The 24,487-nt window shown below is 40.4% G+C and overlaps 1 protein-coding gene across 1 annotated transcript; it reads right to left on the reverse strand.

Annotated features, from left to right (window-relative positions):
* Positions 1–4,631: 4,631 nt before the first annotated feature.
* On the reverse strand, positions 4,632–20,955 carry LOC102102608 (p53 apoptosis effector related to PMP-22-like). Its single transcript, XM_014263640.2, has 3 exons — positions 20,519–20,955; positions 6,867–7,010; positions 4,632–6,613 (listed from the first exon to the last, which is right to left on the reverse strand). The coding sequence occupies exons 1-3, from the start codon at positions 20,727–20,729 to the stop codon at positions 6,399–6,401; spliced, it is 570 nt and encodes a 189-aa protein (XP_014119115.1). The 5' UTR covers positions 20,730–20,955; the 3' UTR covers positions 4,632–6,398.
* Positions 20,956–24,487: the final 3,532 nt, after the last annotated feature.

The raw sequence follows: 24,487 nt of genomic DNA on the forward strand, positions 1-24,487 counted from the left end.
GGTAAAGTTTCACCTCTTTGTACTCATCATCCTGTTACTAACACAGAGTATTTCTTGGTGTCAAAGTATCAGGCCTAACAATAATGTACATAAATAGGTGTGTCTATTCCCTCCCTTTTTCTGTGTATTATACATGGGAGTATTTTAAGGAAGGTTGTAAATCTTGACACAGTAAATCCTTGTTTGCAAAATTCTTGGGCTAACCACTATGAGTCTCCAAATTTCTAACCTTCCTCTGCTCCCACACAAAAAACAATGAAAAAGATGGCAGTTTCAACTTGCTAGGAACTTGTTTGGGACTGTAGGATAAAGCAGAAGGAAACTTTCCACTTGGGTGGGCAACCATCCCATCCTGCCATGAAGACACCAGCCATGTCACACAAGGGCCAAATGAGTCCTTTGGGCTTCTGCTTTCAATGTCCTTTCCCTGGGTACTGTAGGAGGCAGACACAATGGGCAGCTCCTCCTTCTGCATACTGGTGCATTCCAAAACCAGTGCCCAGAAAATTTGTAGATGCTACTGAAAAACTGCAAGGCAACAGAAACTACACACTCACATGAAGGAGGGGCTGCAAAGATAATTTGGATGCTAATCACCCCAAGCCATTTTGCTGTCAGGACTGCAAGTAGATTTTGGGATACTGTTTTTGTACTGGACTGAGTTTTTCTCTTGAACCTCAGTTCTTGCTTCTCTCTTGTTTTGAGGGTTAATTCTAAAACAGCCCTAGAAAATCTCCGTTCTTCTAATTTTCCTAATGTCAGCAGGATTTTATTACTTCAAGTCTTTTTATTTAAGAAGAAAAGAAGGAGGGTTAAGGGATAAAAGCCTAGTTGCACTAATATTTTGTATAAGCTTCAGATATGAGACTGGCAAGCACGTGTGTGCTTGTCAAGACAGGGTGTGATAGAATCAGGACAGCTTATGAAAAAAGCAGTAAGGCTTTACAGAAGTGAAGTGAGAATTCCATATGGGAAAATATAAGAATGAAAAACTGGAAATAACAGCGCAGCCTCAACTGTGATTTACACAACTTTGGTCTATCCTCATTTGCACTGAGGTCAACTATGGACTAAATTGTGATACTATGTAATTATATATACTATATATATACATATATACACACACACATATATATATACATATATATATATATATATATAAATACATAAAACTATGTACTATTGTGATACTATGTTCATGTAAATACTTCATGAAATATTTTTCCTTCATTTTTCATGTTTGCATTTTACTTGTTTGATGTTCTCCTGAGGGCAAGGTTCTAGGGCACCAGTTACTTTGTAAGAAATGGGGACCTGGGCATGTAAGCCAGGTCTACAGCCAATAATGGAATCTTCTGGGTTTACACTATCTGTGGAAAAATCCTACAGACAACATCTGCCTCTCTGTTTGATCTGCATTTGAACAATCAAGGGCAATTTAAAGTGCTTTTTGATGGATTCTCTATGGATACCTAATATAATTTCCTTTCATTATGATAGTAGAGTAGGTTTTCACAAAACTGTTTTTACAAAAAAACAGATGGCTTGGGCAAACTAGGGCACAAGTAAAAGGATGTATTATAAAAGCTACCCAAGAGAGGACAGTTTGATCTAATCTCACCACATTCATCTTAAACAGGAAAACTGTGCAAGTTTGAAGTTTTGCAGGTTCCTGTAAATTTTCCTCACTCCCTGCAGTCACATGCAAAATCCTATGATACATCCACATTTTCACTTTGATAATGAAAAATGAAAAGCAAAATTGAAAAAAAATAATTAATTTGCGCATCACTTCACATGCAGGAAATCTGTGGAACTAACCACTGTGTGCAGATGAGCATATGAGCTCTAATATGTCAAGTCATTTAAGGAACCATCTATGAAAACAGCTCTGATGGCCCCATCGGAATAATCTGCAGCCTTAAGGTTATTCAGGTGCTTGTTTGCATTTTGGCACTTAGCGCTGAAGAATTTTGCAGATAAAACTGAGGCCCAGACATTCCTATGGAGCTGTACCAAAGCAACAATTCTTTTCTTGAAAACAAAATTTCTGGCAAAAGCAGTATTTTGACAGTGTAGAAAAAGATAAAGGAAGACCACACTGATTTAATCTCTCTTTCCCCATTATTATCAGTCTTTTAAATCTCAGGATGGAATTTCGAATAAGATTCAGAAGGAACTCTTTGTTCATTCAGATCACTATCCTAACAAGAGGGTTCGAATCCCACTTTCTGACAGAGTATGCAAATGGGCCAATCCCTTTTTCCCTTATCACAAGCTTGATTGTTTCATTCTTTTCCTAAACCTGCTTATCTTCAGAACACAGAGAAATCCACTGGATATAGAAATGTTCCAAGAGATTGAATTATAAGGAGTAATAACTGTCACACAGCTGAGATGTGCCAAAAGGAAAAATGAACCTTTTCATGTGACCATGTTGTGCATCTAGCAAATGTGATTTAATTATACCCAAATTCTGCTAATCTTACACACATTGACTTACCCTTTATTTTGGAAATGATATGTCAGCTGTAACTCTTGTTTCTTACCTCATACATACCAGCATCCTATTTCAGAAGTAAACAGAGCTGCTGAATGGAGGATGCATTAGAGATATTATTAATTCCGAAAACATCTAAAATAAAGGGTATGCACTTCAATAATGAAATGTCACATTGACAAAAACAAATTAATGTTTTGCAAGTGATGTCAACGTGGTCAAAACTTCAGTCTTCTCAGTAGTTTCTACAGCAAAATACGCACAACAAATACAATTGCAAACTAGATTGCATTTGAATTATTGATCAAGAAGGATGGATTTTAAGACCAAGTGGCAGGTGCCTGAGAAATGTAAAGTGAATATGGACATATTTGCAGAGAAAATTGAAAAGACTAAGATGTTCAAGCTCTGGCAGAAACACCAGAAATTAAATTGAACATATTAACTTACCAGCAGGAAGTTCTCATTATTTCTTTTGTTTCAGTTTGTACCTGTAGGGCTGACATTCCACTTGTTTTCAACACAATTTCTTCATTGCTTTTCAGCAGTGAAGTTGAATTAGATAAAACAAGTTTGTTGAAGGATGTTTCCCTAATTCTTAATTTGACAGGAATAGTACAAATGCCTTTGGCAGTCATCTTTATTTCTGTTGTTGTAGCAGACTTAATGTTCCCAAAAGCTTCAGACATCTGTTCTTCCTGCACTTTCTTTAGCATTGCCATTGGGCACAATGAAACTTTAAGTCCTTTATTGTGCTGCCCTTAGTGTTTCAGTGTCCTTTTCTCTTACAGACGAGACTTGGATCGAGAACCCTGGCTAAAGGAGATGTCTCCTCTTTCTCTAACTTCTCCTTCACTTGAAAACCCAAGCTTTCTGACTGTGACTTAGCTCAAATCAATCTAACAATTTGCTTAGTTAACACTGTAATTGATCTTAAATTAACTAATTTAACAATTTTGTTCAAAATCTAGCAGTTGATAGTTAATAATCTAATAAATTGAGGCACATCCTTGGCTCCTGGATTCAGCTTCCTTTTCTGTCAGAACCGATTGTATTTTGCACGCTGTTTTTGCCACGCACCCCTGCTGCAGAATTCACAGGAAACTGGCATCTGTAAAACGATTTTATCCTTCTTCACACTGTTTTTCTGCTGCAGAGTTCCAGATGTGTTTTTCTAGCAATCTGTGTTGAACTGGCCTGGCATGACTGGAAGCAAACTATCCCAAAGACAGGATTTTACTTGAGTACTAGTACCTGTGCTAATTCTGCTTTTTGGGTACCCAGCCACCCACCCACCTTGTTCTTTAAGGGAAAGCCTTTCCAGTGAGGGCCTGGGGCAGGGAGCCAGGCTACAGTGCCTGATGCTGTGCTGGGGTCAGCAAGTTGCTTCATTCATCCCCTGTCCCAGGAATAAAAGGTGGCAGTGGGAAACGGGAACTGGAGCTGTGTCCTGCAGTCACCTGCCCAGTCACTGCACAAACACCTTTAGGGGGGAGGAGGAGGAGGAGGAAAAGAGAAGAGAGGAGATGGTGAAATTGCCAAGATCAGCAAGGAAGAAGAGAGGAAGGGGGATGATCACTATTGATTTTCCTTGTGTTTTAATTATGCTCTGCTGTCTCATCAAGTTTGGAGTCACACTCCTAAACCTTGTTTTGTGCACCTTTCCCCACCTCCAGGTGTTTTGTCAGTGTCCAGCTAATGCAAAAGAAATTGTAAGTGCAAATGGTGGTTGCTTAAGTTCTCTTCAACTTCCTCAGGGGATTGCCACATCTGTTGGAGCAAAAGCACTGAGCAGGACCATGCTGGTTTCCCATTCGGTGAACACAAGTGCATTACTGTCTGTGCCAAAATGAGCTGTAGCACATAATGGCACAGAATCATGTGTGTAGGCACTCAGCACCAAAAGCCCATAAGCAAACAGAGCAGTGTCCACTATTCTCATGTGCTTGTGAACAAGGCCTTGGGAGACAGGCAGCAACAGGACTGAAGAATAACTCAAGCTGTAGTTGTCATGCTGCATGTCAAATTTCAGCCAGCATACTCAGGTACTCTGAGGTGGTGCCTGAAAAGAGGAGGCTTTGGGGGCTTCCACAATTCCCCACTCTCAGTAGAGAACAAAAGTTAAGAGTCATTTTTGAAACAATAACATAGATACCATCTTTTATTAGTTGTAATAAGCATAACGAAAATATTTATGATAAGTTTTTCTCCTGAATGGGTAATATTACACAAAGAATTGCAAGTCATTTTATACAAACTGTGTTCTCTATATTTCACTTTGCTTTTCTTCCAGCTAGGAAACATTTTTAAAGAGTATTTACATGTTCTTGTCTAATTATTCCTTACTATCCCTATACTCTCCCCATTGTTTATATTCTCCCCATCTCTCACTCTTGATCAAAGTTAGGAGATACTCCATAGAAGTGAATGGAGTTAACTGCTTAAAAAAACCCAACCAATCAACCAACCAAGCAAGCAAAAAACTCCAAACAACCCAGGTGAAGCTCTGTGTCTTTATTAATTTTAGCTACCAAAATGTTTTAATTAAAAAAATTTTCCACCTCTAATTCATTGAAACAAAGAACACTTGGCAGGGCGTTTCATAGTACACATAGTTACAAAATTGCAGATGTAAACCTCAGTATGAAGGATTTAGATGAGACTCCTTTTCCACATTACATATTACCTATATTTTTTTTCACTTAAGAGAATAAATGGAATGTTATAAAGTTAGATTTAACAAGGCAGAAACCAGCAGTCTTGATTGCTTCATTGCTCACAGTATATTGAGGCTTGAGGCACCATGGAGTATAGGATGCTGGAAGATACTTTATGATGTGATTTTCTCTATGAGAGCTTTAGTTTGAGATGGTAAGGGGTATTTATGCACTTTACAGTTGCATATGACAGTATACACTTTCCACTTTAAAAACACTTAAGAACACCACATGAACAAAAAAGGGGCCTTTTAGCAGCTGTACAATACTTACTCACACTGCTCCAGCCCAATTCCTGAGGTGCAGGGAAATCATATCTGACCTTTCTATACTGGATAAAAAAGCTGGACAGTATAACAGAGCATTTTAAAGTCATACATTTTGATACAGGAGAAAAAAAGTGTCAAGATACCCAAGAAGAAGGCCACACCAGGAGCTTTATCAAACCAGGTCTGCAGGTTGCAGGGGTGGCTTGAAATCCCTTCTGCCTCTGCCCACTCTGTACTTGCACTAGCAGTGGCACACCAGGATTCTTAAGGCTTTACTGGTGTTCCTTTCTTACTCTTGCAAATATTTAGAAATAAATACATTCCAAATGAATGAGGAAAAGTCAAGATGCTGGCTCTGGTAGGGAGCTTTAATCCCTTCTTTACTCTGTCCTTGTGGCTTAAGTGAAAGAATAAAAAACAGAAGCAAAATTGTGAAGTGCTGGCTGACTAATTTACTACTTTGGCAGTCAGTGGGTAAATGTATTTGACTTTTTGAAAATTGTGCAAAATCTTCAGGTTAAAGATGATACATACAAAATGGGATATTTTTGAGTAGCTTTCCTTCAGAAAGATGATATGTGGTTTTTGTTTGTTGCCAGTTTAATAAGCTTTTCTGAATTTAATTAAAATTGTGAATGTTTTTAAAATGCAATGGAATACACATAAACCCCACTCATGGGAATGAATGAGGAAAACCAAGGAGTTTTAATATTTGTGCTTTAGCTAACCAACCCACATCAGATATGAAGGTCCAAAATACAGTAGATAACTTTATTTCAGATGCCAGTGCCATATTTCTACACACATTAGAAAAGTTTCCAGCCTTTTCTACTAACATCCGATGACAATATTCTGAAAAACGTAGCTAGTCTGTCAGGTATCTCTGGAATATGAACACATTTTTCCTGGTGCTTATGGGGAAGAGTAAAAATATGTGGGCTTGACATTACCCAAGATCTGATCTTCATAGTTAGGAAGGCAGCAGAAGAAGAATCCCAAGCATATTTCCATAATGGCGGTGGTCCAGCCAAAGCCATAGGCCCAGCTGAACATATTGATTCCTGTCATTTCAATTTCAGATGAGAACTTTACTGGATAAATGACCAGGCCCATGACGGAGAACACAGCTGAAGAAACAGGAGAAAACAAAAGAATGTTTAACACCCAGCACCACTGCGTTCCTCCATAATCCCTGTAGCTAAACCCATCCATGTTGTGGAGGATCTGAGAATCGATCCAGTGCCATGACAGACTTTGATTTTTCATAGAGAGCTCAACTACACTCAGGAGAGAGTTTGGTACAGAATCAGCTGAGGAAAATATCAGTTCTAGTATAGATGCATCTGCACAAGCTAAACTTGACTCCACATGCTGCCTTACCAGCCACAAAAAGCAAGCCTCCAATCCCACGAATGAAGTTGAACCGAAGTGTGTCAATGGCAAATGCGATGATGGCCAGTGCAAAACAGATGACTAGAAGTAGAAAGCCAACCAGGTATGTGGCAGCAGCAGCTCTTCCCCAGGCTGAAATCAGAAGGAAGATACTTTAGAAAGGAACAAAAGCAAAAACAAAGGATGGTTTTCTCTGGTTAGTAATTAAAGGTTCATTTTAAAACTTGTGAAAGGAGGATCATCTCCCAAGAAAGAAAGCGTGGGAGCTTTCTCTCCTCTTATACGTGAACATTTCAGTTCCACAAGAAGTCGTGCACTAAGTGCAGAATGCATGAAAACTCCAGCTTTTCTTCTCATGCAGAATGAAATGAGGGCTTGGGTGTGAGCTTACTGTTTAGTTTTAACGATTACAAATTAAGATAGAAATGGCTTTAAAGATGTAAAAATGGATGTTGTCCTTCAATAACAAATATTACCTCAGCAGATGCCATAAAACCAACCTCCTTTTGCACAGACAAGGAGAATTAAACTGTCCCTGGAATTAATAAAAATCTTCCTTTGAAACAAAGTGTTTATAAAACCAGTCTGACAAACTTAAAGGTATGGAAATAGTCCATAAATGTTAAAATTCAGTGAGTTCTGTCTTTCAGCCTTAGTTTAGCTCCGTGTCCTAAATGGAGCTAAATATTTGGAATCTTTTTTGTAGGAATCTCTGATTTTGGTCCAAATTTAGAACCAATTCTAAAAGCTTGCTCAGGTATTAATTGTTTCATTTTCAAATTATAAAATTTTATAACATGTTAATGCAAAGCATATTGCATTGGCATAACAACTGGGAAAATAATATTTATTTAATATTTCAAGATTAAGGAGCAACTACTGCTCAAAGAGATCAAAGTGTCTCTTCTTCTGGATGTAAAAAAGCCACTTCGACACATTTTAAATTGTGTATTAAATTGAGTAAGCAGTTAAAGTCTGCTAGGCTTCTACAAACTTCATTCCCTCATCTAGCCACTATGCCTTTGTCAGGTGCTGGCTTCTAACCAAACATATGCAACAGCAGTGCCAAAAAATTATCACAGCCCAAACAGCTCTGACAATTACAATTCAACTTAAATGCAGTGCATGCTGTTCAGTAAAAGTTCCATCTGAAATTGAGCAAACCTATCGATGGGTTTGCTTTAAGCATGGAAGTAATAAAATGCAAAGTGTCCTGCCTTTCCCTTGACCAGAGTCAGGTAAGCACAAAAGCAACCATCCTGTCCCCAGTGAGTGGCAGCTTGGTGTTCGATCTCTCTTTCCCCAGGGCCCACACCACCACTACTATTAAGCAAGAAAAATGGATCAGGATTCTCTACCTATCCTTTTCTATCCCTCAGCCCATCAAAACTAATTTCCCTTTCCCTTGCTTTTCAGCATTCTCCCTGCTTTATGATCCCTGCTTCTTTCTAGCTTCAGTTTTATGCCACGTCTATTCTCTTTCTTATTCCACAGAGTTTCTGTCTGCTTATAGTGTTTTCACAGTAAACAGGCAGCTGCCTGGGAAGAGTGAAAGGGACAGCAAAAGTGTTCTTGCATTACATTTCCTAGCCCAGTGTTTTATCTCAAACTCTTCTCTCTAGGAGTTTACAGGGGTAGATTTCAGAGGCAGAGTATGCAGTGTGGAGGCACAGGAGGGAGAACAGCACATCAGGCAGAAGAAACAGACAAGAAGAGGAATTTCTTATACTGCTCAATATACCCCATTGTCTCTCTGTTACCCCTGTAAAACAGAAAAAAAAAGGGCACCTGGCCGTAAAAGAAGTTTCTCAGCAATGGTGACCTCACTGTTCTTGGATAAAAGAATTGTGGATACTTCTGGCAAAAGAGTGAAAAGACAGGAACACCTAGAGGTGATGTTCTTTCTTAGGTGCACAACTGCTTGTGGTTAGATACAAAACTCCCAGGCAAAGGAGCAGACTCAGAGCACAGCTGCCTGCCCAGCAAGTTCTGAGACACCAGGAGTCCTGGGGGTTCCCCCTGCCCCGCTGCCCAAGCTCAGCCTTGCTTCTCAAGAGCAGCTGACGGTAGAGCACCAAGTCCTGGGGTGAGAGCAGCGCCTGGGCTGGGGCTCAGGGGGCTGTGCCTGGTGACTGCAGACATGTGCGGTGGCACCTTGCCCGTGCCAGCACCTCCCTCCTCCGCCAGGCTCACCCAGGTGTTTTCCTGAAGTAGTGTTCCAAATGCTCTGACTGTATGGAAGCAGATTGAGCGCACGCCCAGCCTTCTGGGCACTGGCTATGTGGCAAGAAGAGACATGCTTGTTGCAGGATGCTTACAGCTTTTGAAGGCATTGCGTAATCGCCTAACAGCCAATTTTGTGGCTCTCAGTTCTACAAAAGAGAAAAAAATAACCCTCAATGTTGGAAGAAAAGCAATACACACCTCCAAGGCAGTAGAGCAAGATGGAAGAGTGAGTCTCTACAGGGTTTTCTTGAAGAAAAGTACTGAGTTCATCTGTCCTTTAAAAAAGCATCAGCTGTCAGTAGTCTAAGACGACAGTGTGTAAACATCTTACCTTTCTAGAGTAAAAGGTAACAAAGGCTTTGTGCAGCAATAATTGCAACTGTTTCTATATTTGAGATTCTTATTTTATCTTGTGCCAGCCAGGAGTACTAGAGTAACTTAGTTCTTTAAGAATAGAACTAAAACTTAAAATTACTTTAAAATGTCAGAATTAGAAGAATTAAATTGCTCAAAAAACACTGACAAGCAAGTGGCTTATTTGGTCTCAAATATTTTCTTATCTTCCAATGTTGTGCTAGTTTTTGTCTTTAACATGGAGTAAAAATAATAATAAATTGTTCTATCTGCAAAGCTTTTTCTTAAAAATGTGAACTCCAGCCCAAAGACTCCTCACAGGAGCAACACCAATTCAATGTATTCTTGTCTGTAAAGTGAGGGTAGTTAAAAGCTGAAAGGGCTCAGTCCACCTGTCACCAAATCAAAAATTGAAACAGAGGGAGCAGCAGGTTACAGGATAGCAAACTGAGTTTGTAAAAATATTCAGCAGTTTTTGAGATCTGTTTTTCAGCCCCAAAAATGGTGGTGAGCTTTTGGCTGTTTAAGAGTTAAAATGTGCTTGTGAGGAAAGAAACTTTATATTTCAAGTGTCCTTGAATACCAGAAGCATCCTGTAATGCTTTGGTGCCAGTCCCATTTCTCCCTTTTTCAGTTCCTGCATCAGCTGAATGAACATCAGTGAACACTCTGAAAGTGTTTATGGGCATCTACACACCAAAACTCATTCTGACTGGCAATTTTCTGAGCAATTTGGTCTTGAACAAGACATTGCTATCCCAAACAGGCAAGAGGAACCCATGTTTTCACATCTGTCTCAAGTAGAGCAAGGACAATGTTTCTGATAACAGCGTTTTGTATGTCAATAGCAATGATTTGTGAGATCTGGGCTATCCAAAGTGAATACAGTAATACGTTACCACTGGAAAATGAAAATAAGTGCCTGACTTCTATAACTCCCTACTGTGTGGGAAAACCTCCAAGCAAATTTACAGACCAGAAAGAGCCCTTCATGCCAGGACAGTGCTCATGATATCTTATGAGCTACATAATTCACTAAGACAGAATTAAATAATAACACTTATTTATTCCTCTGCTATTAAAGCTAACTCAGTTTGAAGGCAGCATGACTACCTCTTGTATTGCACCATATAAACACCTTCTGATTATCCTATATCTGGCTGCAGCCATAGGGAAGCTGATGTACTTAATCAGACATCCAGGTCTAAGAATACCTCCAGTTTCCTGCCTTCCTGATTTTAGTCCCTCACACATCTTAGAGTTTAAGAAAGTGTAAACACTATCTGTGCTTCACACAAAAGAAACAAACTTTCTTGCTCAGCAGTAAGTTGAGCCAAAACTTTGAACCACCAAACCTAGTATTTCCTTAGCCTGCCATCTTTCATGCTCCAAATGGTGCCTTCAAAAAAAAGAATTGTTGTGTCTTAAAAATAGCATATGACTTCTGCTTCCTCCATGACAAATACAAATGCCCATGTTCCTGGTGTATATGTTTCAAAACATGGGAAAACATTCACAATAACATTCTCGTGTTTTTCTTGATCTGGTACTCCCACTCCACATAAACTGCTAAGTCTCTCCTTGGGTGACATTTTCTGAAAGCAACCCCAGAGAGTTCAGAAGTACTGCTCCTTGTATAATCAATAAGAACATATTTCTCCAAATTTTTCTCTTGGCTTGAAGCTAAACACAACTAGCATTGGAAAGAAAAACAAATATTTATTGCCAGCTCAAAGACACCAGCAATTATCTAGAGATTCTTGCTGACTGATCATTGTCACACTGCAGTGAATTGTGCAGCAATTTGAGAAAGGGTAGCTTTAATTCACAAGAACCAGGGAGGGGTGAAAGAAAATGTAACAGACTAATATTTTTCTCTGTGGTCCTTCATACCACTGAGGGAAAGAAACATAAACCCTGCAGTTCTAGCTACAGTCTTGCAAAGCGATTCTTAGGAGAGCTAAAATCTGCAGCAGTAGCGATTCATCTCTGTGTTGTACGTAATGAGAATGTTTCTAGGCTGAGTTTGCAGAGCCCAACCTGTTTAACATCTCTCTGATTAAAGGGAAAGAGCATTATTTTGGAAACAAAGCTGAACTCACTTGAGTTTCTCAACCTGGCGTTCTTTGTCAGGGTGTGGCAAACACTGCAGAGCACATGGTTCACTTTGAAAAGGAACTGCTTTGGCCAGGTTTTACCCATTTCCCTTTAGTTTGTTCTCCTCAAGAAAGTTTCCATGTGAAAATGCACATGTTTGCAGCAGAACTCGTGTTCCCTTAGCATGACTCTTAAGGTGGTCCATCAAACCCATTAACCCACGTCTCTACCAGCCGAAGGGTTACTAGCTGCTGGTGTACATGCATGCCACTGTCATCACGACTCTGGATTTCCTGTGCTACCTGTGCAACACTACACAGTGCAAAATCCTGTCTTCTGGAAATACTGACTCTGTAACATGCCAGCTATGGGGAATTTCTGCGCTCTTTCTGGAAACAAATGCACGCTATAATCTCTGTAATTGTTTGCTGAACACCTGAGCTGGCATTGAAATACTAGCGTGCATGTGTTTGTATACAGCCAAGATAAATCAGAAATTATCAAAAGCAGCTTCTTATGAATAAACTGCACGTGCAGACTGAAAGCCATTGACTGAAAATTATTTCAAAAGAAGTTGTACCAATGAGAAAAAAAATCACATATTAGTCATGGATAATTTATGAACAGAATAAAACAAGGAAAATAGCATCAAAGGTGTGGTTGGATATGTACTATTTCTGAGTTTCTGTCTTCATTGCCTCTGGATCATTCTTAAAAGGACTTCATTCTATGTATATCTTTCACGTGGGTAGTCAGTACTGGAGGTTTTTCTTTGGATTCTTTTTTTTGTGTGAACTTCTATCTTTTGCAGTGGAATGCAGATTTTTTAGTCTTTCTATATGGCATCCTCTTTGGCAACTCTGTTCTTTTCCTCCTAGCATTAGTTTTTTAGAATTCATTGGCTGTTAATATGGATTTCTCATTTAATAACAGAGTATTATCTTATAAAAATCATTTTTGTGTGAGCCAGAACCAGCTTTTAGCTTGCCATTATTTAAAAGACAACCATGGAAACAGAGAATGACCTATTTAGGTTCACACTAGGATAATGCCATTGCCAAAGTTTCTCAATGATTAGTAAACAGGTCCCATATAAATGAGAAAGGATTAGGACTTTAGGACAATTACCCCATAAAAATGATTTAAACGACAACATTAAGGAAAAGAACCTTTATGAGTACGAGTTATTCTATCAATAAGTACAGTATATATTAGCAGAAAGCAGTTTTTTCCATAAGTTGCATGCTAAAGTGATAGTTCAGTGTGGCTTGGTGGGCTTTAACTCCTTTAAAGGAAAAACCTATTAATTCCTCACCTGACTTCACCCAAAAACAAACACAGGCAAAACCTTTATGTAATCTGCAACCCTCCTTTCTTACTCAGGAAAGCAATTAAACTTAGAAGCTATTCTGACTTGAATTTGAGGGGAGGAGCAGTTACGTCTTGAGGGAGTGGTTCAAATTCATCTCATCATAAACTCGGGCATGTACAAGCTTGAGTTAGAAGCTGGTTTCTGCAAATCTTGTATTAATGAGGGCTGCTCCCTGATGCTTACTTAGTGCTGGGAAGGCAGAAGGGGCAGAGAGGGTGTAGAGCCATCATCAAAGGGAGTACATCATCAAGGGAGTAAGTTAGCTATTAAATATAATGCACACACAGTGCCTCAAAATTAAAGGTTTGCTCATGAGAGAGTCAGGGAGTACCCCTATCTCACATTATCTTCAGAAGCAGTTGCACATACTGAGAAAATCTCAGGATTAAAGCTCAGCCTCATACATTCTAATGCTATAACATTTTTCTTCCTATTTTTTCCTATTTATTTTAAATTAAGGCAGGATTACTTATACTTGGATGTGTACATGGGGTTTGGGAGTGTCAGATAAATAAAACAGGTAAGGTATTGATTAATCAGTTCATTTACATAAGCTAAGTTAATGAGAATAGCAAGATGTACCTGCTCCCTAATTACCCCAGAGTGGGTTGAAATATTTAATGTGAATTAAACAGAATCAATTTCCATGATAACACAGGCTATGAACTAGGACTTTTAATCAAAACAGTAGAGTGGAACCTTTCCAAAAAAAAAGCTCTTTTAAAGTTTTATATTCCCAGAGTCATTTGGGACTAATGAACACTGAATTTACATCTTATTTCCATGTGGACTGAGAATTGTTGTCATTCCTGATCTACAGTTTTCATGCTGTGAGCAAACTTTGTTCTGAAATCTTGCTGAAAATCACCTTTTGCACTAGGGAATTTCCCACTAACAGATAGCAGCTGTGAACCTGGATCTGATTTTCTGGTAGAGGCAAAATTTTATTATTTGCAAAAGAAAACCCCCAGCATATAAGCAGAAGTCGTGCTTTGTTCTCATAAAAAGATATTGAATTTATTTACTCTTCTTATTAATGAAACAGCTTTTACAATGCATCCTGAAAATCTTTGTCCCTTGCTGCTTACTGCTGACGAGGTTGTTAAATGAACTGCGCAGACTTCCTACTTTTTGGGGGCCTGATTGGGGCACAGCATGCATATATCAGCACAGTAGGTGACATTAGATGTATTCAGTTTCAGATTAGTAATTCAGCAGGACTGAAGGCAAGTGTTATTTAGTACTAGTAGAAGGAAGCCAGATACCTCTGGAACATAGGCTAGTGTCAGCACTCCACAGGCTACTTTGAGTTCCTGGGAATTTTTGAGCAATGACTTATTTTGTAATGGTACTTGACAAAGAAGAAACATGTTACAATACTCACTGAGTCAGTGTGTTTGAGGTGTCTCAGAACAGCACAGGCTGCCAGTGAAAAGCGATACAGAAACGTGAAAGAATGTTCTGAGAGCTCTATTTCTTTTGCTGTGTAACATCTTCCCACTTAAGTAATCTGTTTGAACCCACGGTGGAATTTGCATCTTGCAGCCCTTATCACTGTTCAGACTATGGAGATGTTATTATAGCCATGCTGTATCAGATTACCTCAATAAACTAGAGGAACAGAGGAGGTGAAGAGGGTTGAGAGTTTGGCCATGCTGTCAAGTCTCCACATGCTGTCAGCAGAGATGCCTCCTGTGTAAGTGAATGGAATCCTCTCTCCAGGACTCCAGGGCCTGAAAATGCAAAGTGTTGAGGATCTCCTCAAAATCCTCAGCACCAGCAGTTCATATCTCCTGATGGGCAGATGAGAATGCTCCACATGACTGCTATTTTTCCACATAATCTAACTGTAATTATTAGGGGAAGGCTGGATAATAAACTTGGGATTACATGTCCAATTGCTCTCTGGAGAGTTAACTGCTCAAGAGCATTACTATTATTTAGAAAATAATCTGATTAAAAGAATCTGCCGCTGAAATTATAAAAGTACAAACTCTATAAGGGAAAGTACACAAGCAATTGCAGATAACGAATAAAAATTGCCACAGTAATTAAATGATCTGGCCTTGATTCTCTTCTCTTATACCTGTTTTAGAAACAATGGCATGTCTCCTACAAGCTGGGGAAAAATCAAACCCTTTCTTCCTTTCTTTCTTCCTTTCTTTCTTCCTTTCTTTCTTCCTTTCTTTCTTCCTTCCTTTCTTCCTTCCTTTCTTTCTTTCATCATTCCTTACAAAATTCATCAATCCAATCCTGTTGTGGCTTTTTCATTAACTATATGTTTGAGACCCTATTTTTTCTCATTCTCAGTTTTGAATAATTATTGAATATTCTACATTATTCAGTAACTAATCTTGTAATCTCATTTCTCACTGATTAGTCCCAGGTAACATTACACTTTAAGGAGAATGATGTTTTAAGAAATTATATGCTTCTCTACATACTGTTATTAAAAACACAGACAATGGCTTTATATTAATATAAGCATTTTATGCTACAATACAGCAGGAACAGCAGCAGCCTTTGACAAAGGAGTAGAGGTTTGCCCTTTAATCCAGGCCATGCACAGAGCAGAGCTGGGCTCCATCTTGGGCTTTCCCACAGGCTTCCTTGAACTGGTCAGAAACCTCCCCAGCCTCTTTCCCAGCTGCAAAGACACTTTTACAAATGTCCTTGGATTTTACCAAAATGTGAAAGCTGTTAAGTGCAGAACCTTGACTTCAAGGAAAATCTGCATTAAAGGCCCAGTGACTTGAGCTGATCCCTACTTCAAAAGCACAGTTACTTGTTTACTTCATTTCTATTTTGATGTACAGACATCCTCAGATGCCAGAGGGCCACTGGGACATCTTGTTTGTCCTCCATCTGCTGTATCCCATCCTGTCCCTCTGGAAATGTCCCCGTGTCACCCTGCTCAGGGTGCTTGCTTTATCTTGGGGAACATAAGAGTTTCCCATGCTGGGATTAGGTGCTGGCTATCAGATGTGATGGGAATATGGGGGAAGGAAAAACAGTTTTATGTAGGTAGTGTGGCAGCAGCAAAGCTTGGTGCCTGGTGTGTGTCCTGTGCCCTGGGTGTGATGAGTCACTGCTCTGATGGAGAAGGCAATTTTCCAGAGGGAGGACAGTGTGGCCAGCAGTGCAAGGCCAGTGGGAGCTGTAGTACCAGGAGAGAAACTTTGGAAACTGATCCAAACCACGCCACGTAACCTTGCTGTTGTATCATTACTTGGGGATTTTTAGTAAGTGATTTCCATTTTGTTCCTCCTTCAGGATAATGAATGGTGCTGCACTGTAGCAAAAGATTCCCTGGAAGCAAGAGCCTGGTATAGGCAAAAAGGGGGAAAATCTACTCATCAATGGGGATGCAGAATATTTCTTTTCTCAAAAGGATATTACTTTCACAACATTTCCTTCTTTCACTTATCCTGTGACCATACTTATCTGCTGCCATATTTGAAGTAATTTTTGTTCATCATAATCATACTATACTAACCTTATCTTCTAGTATTGCATTCATATTCATAGACCAAAATAAAACTGGATACCTAGAACATAGTTGCCCATTATTTGCCTGGAAGACAAGCCCTACAAAAGTGTCCTTTCCAGATGGCAAAATCGTTCATGCCTCCACTAATCTCCACAGCCATAAACCCCTCCACACATCTCAAGAAAAGCTATAATAGAATATTATGATGTAAAAATAACTGAAGATGTGGATTCCACTTGCCATATGGAAATGGCTTTTCCTGAATATTTTCCCCAAGATCTCTGTTTGCACTATGCAAATAAGATTATCTCATCAACATACGCTTAGAGTTTTAAAATTTCAGTTGTTTTGATGCCAGCACCTGCAAATGGAAGAACTGCAAGGCTGGGTGGAAGATAAGAGGGGACAAGTGTAGTCACAAGCTTTTCATCCTTTGTGCATCGCATTCAGACTAATAAAATCAGTTATTTCCCCCCACATCATTTATGTTTATTATGTATTTACCTAAACATATTTAAACATCTTCAAAGCCTGCAGTGGAATAAATTACATACTGAAGAAATGTCTCATGTCTGCAAGACACACCTTGTTCAGGACAGGTAATATAGCCAAAGAACAAGAAAAACAAAGGAGTGCTGTGCCAGTGTCATGATGGCATTTAACCTGTGCATTTTCTGTGTAAGCTCAGCCATGTCCCACAGAGATACATTCCATATTGCTCATTATCTATCCAAAAAGTCTTAATCTCTCTTTGCATATGTTCAAGCGTGTCATCAGATTGAGCCCTTTGTTTTCCCAAGTGCAAGAACAATGAAGAGCAAGAGCAATGAATCTCTCAGTCCTTCATCCTAAATTCCATGCATTTTGACTAAGTATCCTAATGCACTGGATATTTTTTCCTAGAAAGTTCTATTTATTTGAACTAAATATGCTTGAAAAGCAACAGTCTTTGATAATGTCTACATGAGTGCCATATGTTTAAAGCAGATGATCTGAAGACTTGGAGAAGATAACAGAGTGTATAAACTCTTCATATTCTCACTTCCCACAGAGCTGACAACCTTTGCAAAAGACCATGGGTGAGCAGATGCTTTCACAGAAGACAAGTGTACCAGTGGAGCTACTCTATTGCCTTTCCAAAAAAAAAAAAAAAAATCAAACCCTCCAAACTCTGATGATGCAGCCAATGAAATATCCAACCTTCCTCCCTTCCAACATAATCAACCTCAATGACGTTGGGTTTTTGCCTTCCAACTGTATAAACATATCTTAAGCCAAACAGCCGAGATTCAAGGGGAATTATAAACACTGCACGTGCAGAATTTGATTTGAATTTGCACATTATAATTAACAACTTGCAAGGATGTTGCAATTATATCTAATTATGATAGGACGAAGATGACTGCAGTGGATTAAGATAACTACACTGTCCAAGTCATGTTGACAATATTTGCTGGCAGCTGCTGGGGTACACATACATATCACGTTTATCAGTGAAACCACCCCTGCAGGAGGGCCAAATTTCAAAACCTACCTAGCCAGTGGCAGATTAGGCAGGGAAGCTGAGAGTAAAGGTCAGAAGAAACAAGATGGAAACTGTGGAACAGAGGGGGGAAAAGAGATCGCATCTCAGGAAGGCTGTAAAACACTTCTGTCCTTTACATTTACATCACATCTTTGTCTCTGTGCTCAGGAAGGCGCGTAATTACACTTTGTTTAACCAGCACTGTGTTTAGCTTGGCACAAAGTTAAACATCCCACAGAACATGATGCTAAATACTTGTTTTCCATGACCTTTATGGAGCACAGCAGACAAATGTAATCCCAAAATTACTAAAACCCTCTATTTCATCACTAAGGCAGGTACAATCAGGCTCAACACAAGACCTGGATGCTCACAAGTGACATGCTCTCATGGCTTGGTCTTTTGGGTGGAGTACAAGACCAGCATCTGCCACCTCTGCCCTGAATGAGAAAAGGTGGGAGTCACAAAAGAAAAATCCCAACCCTGCATCAACTGAGCAAGGAAAAATGGAGAACAGGATTGGATCTGAGCACATCCCACCTCTGGAGAGAAGGGGTCTGAGGGAAAGGTCTGGAAAGGATCGGGACAGTGACATGAGTTTGTGGTCTTAACAGTCAGGCCTACAGTCCTCTCCTGGGTCAGGGATAACTCGCCCCCATGAAAGGCAAGATCTGCATTTTAATGGCATAATCTGGCAAAGGCAGAAGCCTGGCAGCATAACCTTTGCATACCTTGTTTACATACAGCTTTCACATATTCTCCCACTGGCTAGGTGACTCCATTGTACCAGACATATTCAGGATTTTTTTTTTGAGGAGGATTTTGAGGATTTGCTTAGGCTTCCTGGATATTGAATCACTTTGAAGAGTTCAGGTAATAGATGCATGTCTATTGGGGGCATAATGCAGTCATGCAGCTCATGAACAGCATTTCCAATGCTTTCAGAAGTGTCAGTGGACTCTCCAATGCTGGATAATGTTCTGCATGTGTGTACCAAGTCCACAATGTTTGTGTTAAAAGTGCTGGATTTGATGTGGATGTGATTCATGGTAACCCCAGACATTGCAGGACAGTCTACACAGAGGATGACCTCCCTGGTTTGTCTGTAGATGCTGTCCAGTTTCCAGGGAAACTGTGCATACAGCTGTGGAATTTAAAGCTATCAGAGTGAGGCAGGATAAGGAAGGAAATTAAATGTCAAACACCTATCTAGGTCCCAGAAGCAAGGAGAAATTTCTCATGTATTATCAAGGGAAGCAAGGTGAAACATCTCAGTGTTTTCTGTCCAGTTAAAGCTGGCATTCAGGGCATTCTCCAGGGCCTAGCCTGGAGTTCAAGAGGAGGGCTCACTTTTCAGGAAACTTGGGAGGAAACTTGGGTCTGAGAAGCCCTCTACTAAGCATCATGTTCTTTCTCCTTCTCTCAAGTTCCATGTAGCAGAGGCCAATTTGCTGGCTTGACTTATGGCCAGCCACAGAGCTGGTGCTAGAGCCCTGAGAGCAAGAGTGGATGGTGATGCTTGGTGGAGCTGGTTGTGCCTGGAGCCCTACACTCACAGAGGCCTGCTGCAATTAACTCATTACAGATGAATTTTGTGCATAGAAGGTAGAGTTTCATGACATACAATAAACCTTCAGGAACAATTCTGAAACACTGTAATAAATGATCCCTGAGATTGCTTCAGCAAGTGCTTTTATTCTTATTTTTAACACGAACAGCCGAGATTCTGAGCCCTAGAGAAAAGGTTCTTCCTTGTAATTTGAATGAGCATAAATTGTAAGAACCCTTTAACTTCCTTTCCAGCTCAAGCTAACAGACCTTCATCCAGAATTTCTTGTTTCAAACCATGGCCAATAGCAAATAAGCAGAAAGAAAAAAAAAAGAAAAGAAAGAAACAGAGCACATCCAGAGTGACCCTTCTCTTGGGTTATTCTCCTACACTTGTGGTTCACATCTTTTCAAGCTGAAGATTGCACCTGGGTCAACACGTTTAATAGCCACCAAAACTTAGTACAAACAAGAAATCCTTTCATCTTTTAAAGCTTTCTTTCATAATCACGAGAAGACTCTTTCACACAACCCACCTACCAGAGCAGTTTCAGGACAGCATTCTGTAGCCTGACACTCCCTGGGAATATCTTGCTACCATCTTACATTTTTACCTCCCTTTTTCTGGCACTCGGAGCAGCTTGTCACACTAACACCAGGCTTACCCACACAACCTGTTTGGATGTTTGATCACCTGTAGCCGTTAAGTTTCCAAAAGCAATGATTAGTGAGAAGAGGTTACCAGCTTCTTCTGAGAGAGGAAGAAAATCCTGTATTATTTTCTGTACCGGTACAATACCATGTGTGGGGTTTTTATGTGTTATGCAATCCTCTAGGTTCTCTTCTGCACAGAGGTGTGAGGGCATTTTATTTCTTCACCCGGTTAGTCAAAACTCTTGGTGCATTTAGTGGCAGTCCCTATTGCCCGTGGCTTCATACGTAAATGCCAGGGAGATACTGTTAGGAGACCTGCGGGATGTGACCCTTTGCCTCAGAGCCTGCTCCCCGCCACCCCTGCAGGCGCTTACCGTAGCCCATGAGGGACTCGCAGTTCCATTCCCCGCCCTGGTCAGCCCTCCTGCAGTTCTGCCACAGCGACGCTTGCTGCACATAGGGCAAGGTCTGCGACTCCAGCCAGCCCCTGCCCGCCAGCGCGATGATCCCGAAGATGACTCCTATGCCCAGGAGCAGGGGCAGGATCCACCTGCAGCGCGTGTAGTCGAGGCCGTACTTCACCATGGCTCAGGGCGGGCGGGACAGGGCCCTCAGCCGCGGGCTCGGCGGGCACAGCGGCGGGGCCTGCGCGCAGCTCCGGGAAGGCCCAGCAGTAGCTACGGACGCGTGTGCAGATGCTGGAGAAAAGCCTTCCAGCCAGGACACACAGCAGAGAGAGAGAGGGAGGGATGGAGGGAGGGATGGAGCTCCACCTAGATTCAGATGAGTAAGAGCTGCTGCTGAGCAATAACCAGTTGAGCTAGGGAGAAGCTTCGAGGCTGGGTTTATCTGTGAGATCTTCTCTGCCCTGCTGAGTAGGTAACAAATCGGGAGGTGTTTACCCTCAGCATTTAACACTTTCCTTCCTGACATCCCCACCAGCAGCTGTGCTTACACCTTTCTGTCTTCTAAGGGATTTGCATTATGGCAGGAGAAAGAAGAGACGAGAGGAAACTATTTGCATGACACGGTGGATGCTTCTGAAACTGGCCACCTGGAGGCTGTAAGCTGCCTTTCTAGGACTCCATTTAAAAATAAAACCATACCTTATTTTTTACAATTTTTACAGTTAAAGAAATTCCCATAGCTGTTACAAAGCTAAGGCAATAGGGAATGTCACTGTCTGCTCCTCCCCTTCTGGAGCGTAGGTACCGAGGAAAAGAAAAATATAGTATGATCTGGATATAGCCCCACTGGGAGAACAAAAGCCAAGTTCTGGTTTGACTGAGCCTCACAAACACTCCCTGAGTGTGGATCTGGCGGTACACACACTGGCTGGGGCCTGTCAGAGCCTGTCTGCGGCTGCCAAGAGTGCAAGGCAGAGATGAGCCATCACCTCTCTATGCCCTGGGAGGACACCCAGCCGAGTGCGGGCTGAGTTTTCTGTCTGTGGGCTCAGAAGCGATATTTCTGTGTTCCCTGCACATCCTTTGAACTAACACGTGCTACAACTGGTGTTTTGGTAGGGCCCAATTGCATTTACATCTGAAAGCAGCTGCGGCCCTTGATCAAAGCTGGTTTGTGTAAAACACTGTTAAGTCCAGAGGATGCAAAGTATCCTTTGCTCCCGGTGGATTTTGTCAGGTGGAGCTGCAACCAAGCACTGCTGTCATGAACTTAAATTTGTTATCATATTGCAGCTTTCATGGTGCATTTGACTGCTATGAACTGTTTGTGAACCACAAACTCCACAACATGTTTGTGAATTAATATTCAAAAATCAATAATGGCCCAAATAAAATAAATTAATAATTTACATTGTACTGACACACTGTGCCTGAAGAGGCATTGAGCTTGCAGAGCACTGACCTGGAACATCCACAGCAATGAGCTGCAGCACAGTGAAGAAGTAGTAACTCCATGAAGAATTCAGTGTGAAGAAATTAAATTGACACCATGCCTTACCTCTCATTAGATACCTTATTTGCCTGCTGGTAGATTAGCAGTGGTGTGGCTGCATTATCTCTCATTCTGGCCAGCTGAAGCACCCTGCCAGCAGCTGCCCTGTGGCACAGACCATCCAATATCCCTGTAGCTGTGAGAGGTCCATTAGGAGTATCCAACAGGCCTCTGTGAGAGCACTGAATTTGAAAGCTACAGCCAACAATGAAGACACCTCAGCTGCTGTTTTGAGTTGGAAATAAGGGACAATCTCACATTTTTTTTGTAAACTTTATGGAACAACAATTTCCTTAGAATAGAACGTATCTTCCATTGTAGTCCACATTTCTGCCATCCACAAATTCAGTTATCATTAACCTAATGTTTAAAATATAATTTACTTGTTCTATAACACTGCAGTATATATATTTTTATGCATGATTTAAAGAAATGCATGATTTTTATGCATGATTTGAAGAAATGTTTACATCAAAGCCAATATCATTTGAAGCCCAGCCTTAGTATGCTATGCTGTTACCTGCAAGTTGTCCGAATCTGAATATGCATGTTCCTTCTGTTGCCACAGCTGGGGAAGAAGTGGACACAATAGAATTCTAAAGTCTGAGAGAACACGGAAATGTTTTTTTAGAAATGGCTTCAGAAATACTCGTGAATGTGGCATAGAGGGTAGACAAGCCTTCACTCAGCTGTCTGAATCTAGTCTCACTCCAAGTTTCAACCTTTCACAAAATTACAGCTTTATAAGAATATAGGCAAATCAAATTAAAGCAACTTTGTACCTGAAATCTCGTATGAAGGCAGGTACTGTCATGCATTTGAAAGCCAATGTCTGTTGAGGACTAAAATGGTCCCCTCTGAATTTGGAATGCTCATCAATGTTTCAGGTAGGCACTTACTGAAGGATTTGTCATCAGTTTCTGTTACAGCATACCTGTGGATGAATGCATACTGTCACAAATGTTAGCATTTGCAAGGTGATACCACAGAGAACATGATCATGTTGAGAAAGAAAGGTGAGTAATATTCAGTCACCATGAATGTTTCTGTGTCTTGCCCACCTTTGTCATCCTTAAGGAATTTAGAATTACAAGCTGTCTTCACATTCAGTAAAAGGGTAATTTGAGATATCTTAAACAGTAGAGAGGGAGATACATTCAAAGGTAACAAAACAATGTATCTATCTCATGTAATTCTGGTACTCATACGGCAAACAGGGAAAAATTATTGGAAACTAAGTGAAGTGATGACTTACCTTCACCATGCCTTGTCTTTTACAATGTGTAAACTGGCTGTTCACATGAAAGCAAATGCTTGTTCTCCTTCTCCAGTATAGACCCTTCTGGCTAACACCAGCATCATCTGTCAGAAATGAAAGATATATTATCAATGTTAAAACAGATTGTAGTGTACTTTCTGCACCTAAAAATATTGCTAATGAATCTTCTTTATTACTTGAGGTTATCAAGTAAGCAAGAGGACATTAATAAAACAAACAACTCTATAGCATTAGAGTTAGAAATAAAAATATGCCATTTTCAGCCAAGACACAAATGGTTTTCTTAGTGGAAGAAGAAGCTAACAAATCACTGGCAGTGTATTTTTATTCACCTTTAGTCTCTGACTGGTCAGCTAAGCTGTATACATGACTGGATTGGCTTAAGCTGACTGGCTATGGTGCATGTTCATGACTTCTGCAGCAAGCACATTTTCATTCTCTGATAATCACACTGCCTATAAACAAAAAGTCCCCAGAGTTTGAATTTTAAAAGCTTTGCTAAGATTGTTTTGTGATCTGTTCTCTTGTGTGCTACCTAACGTCTGACAAGTAAATTTGAGCATAAATGTCGTTACTACTATTTTTATTAATCTATTTACAACCATAGGTTCTTTTCTTTTGCTGGTAATGCCAATCTACTGTTTCTCTTTGGAAAGGGCTGCACTGCAGTTACAGTTACAACCACAGCCCAAAGAGTTATGCAACTCAGTCAGCCAAATTGTACCTTGTGGTCACTCCCTGTACCCTGCATCCCCTGGGCACTAAGGCAATAGTATTCTCCATGTGATAAATATTTCATCCATAGCAAGCACGTGTAGAAAAAGACCTTTAGATATCATTGTAGAAATCATCATGCAGAAATCGTCATGTAGAAATACATTCTGAACAAGATTGGACTTTGCTTCTATGCAAAATAAAAACACCTTCCTACAAAAATTCATGCAGTTGAGATCCTGTAGTTTTGCCCACACCAACCCTTTCTGAGGAGCTCTCCTGTGGTGGCCAGGCACTGTGACTGCTCCATGACACATATGATGACCTGGGGAATGGTGGGTGCTCAGCCCTGGCTCTGTGCATTTGGGAAAGCTTTCACCTATCTGTCCCA

This window comes from Pseudopodoces humilis, chromosome 3, assembly GCF_049639895.1.
Source record: "Pseudopodoces humilis isolate 2021_Gansu_Grassland_sample_001 chromosome 3, ASM4963989v1, whole genome shotgun sequence".
In the NCBI taxonomy this organism is placed as follows: Eukaryota; Metazoa; Chordata; class Aves; order Passeriformes; family Paridae; genus Pseudopodoces; species Pseudopodoces humilis.

Coding starts and splice junctions, on each gene's coding strand:
- LOC102102608 (XM_014263640.2), bottom strand. CDS start 20,729: ATGGTGAAGTACGGCCTCGACTACACGCGCTGCAGGTGGATCCTGCCC. Junction 7,011..20,518: donor CGAGTCCCTCATGGGCTACG/GTAAGCGCCTGC, acceptor TTCTGATTTCAG/CCTGGGGAAGAGCTGCTGCT. Junction 6,614..6,866: donor AGGCTTGCTTTTTGTGGCTG/GTAAGGCAGCAT, acceptor CTGTTTCTTCAG/CTGTGTTCTCCGTCATGGGC.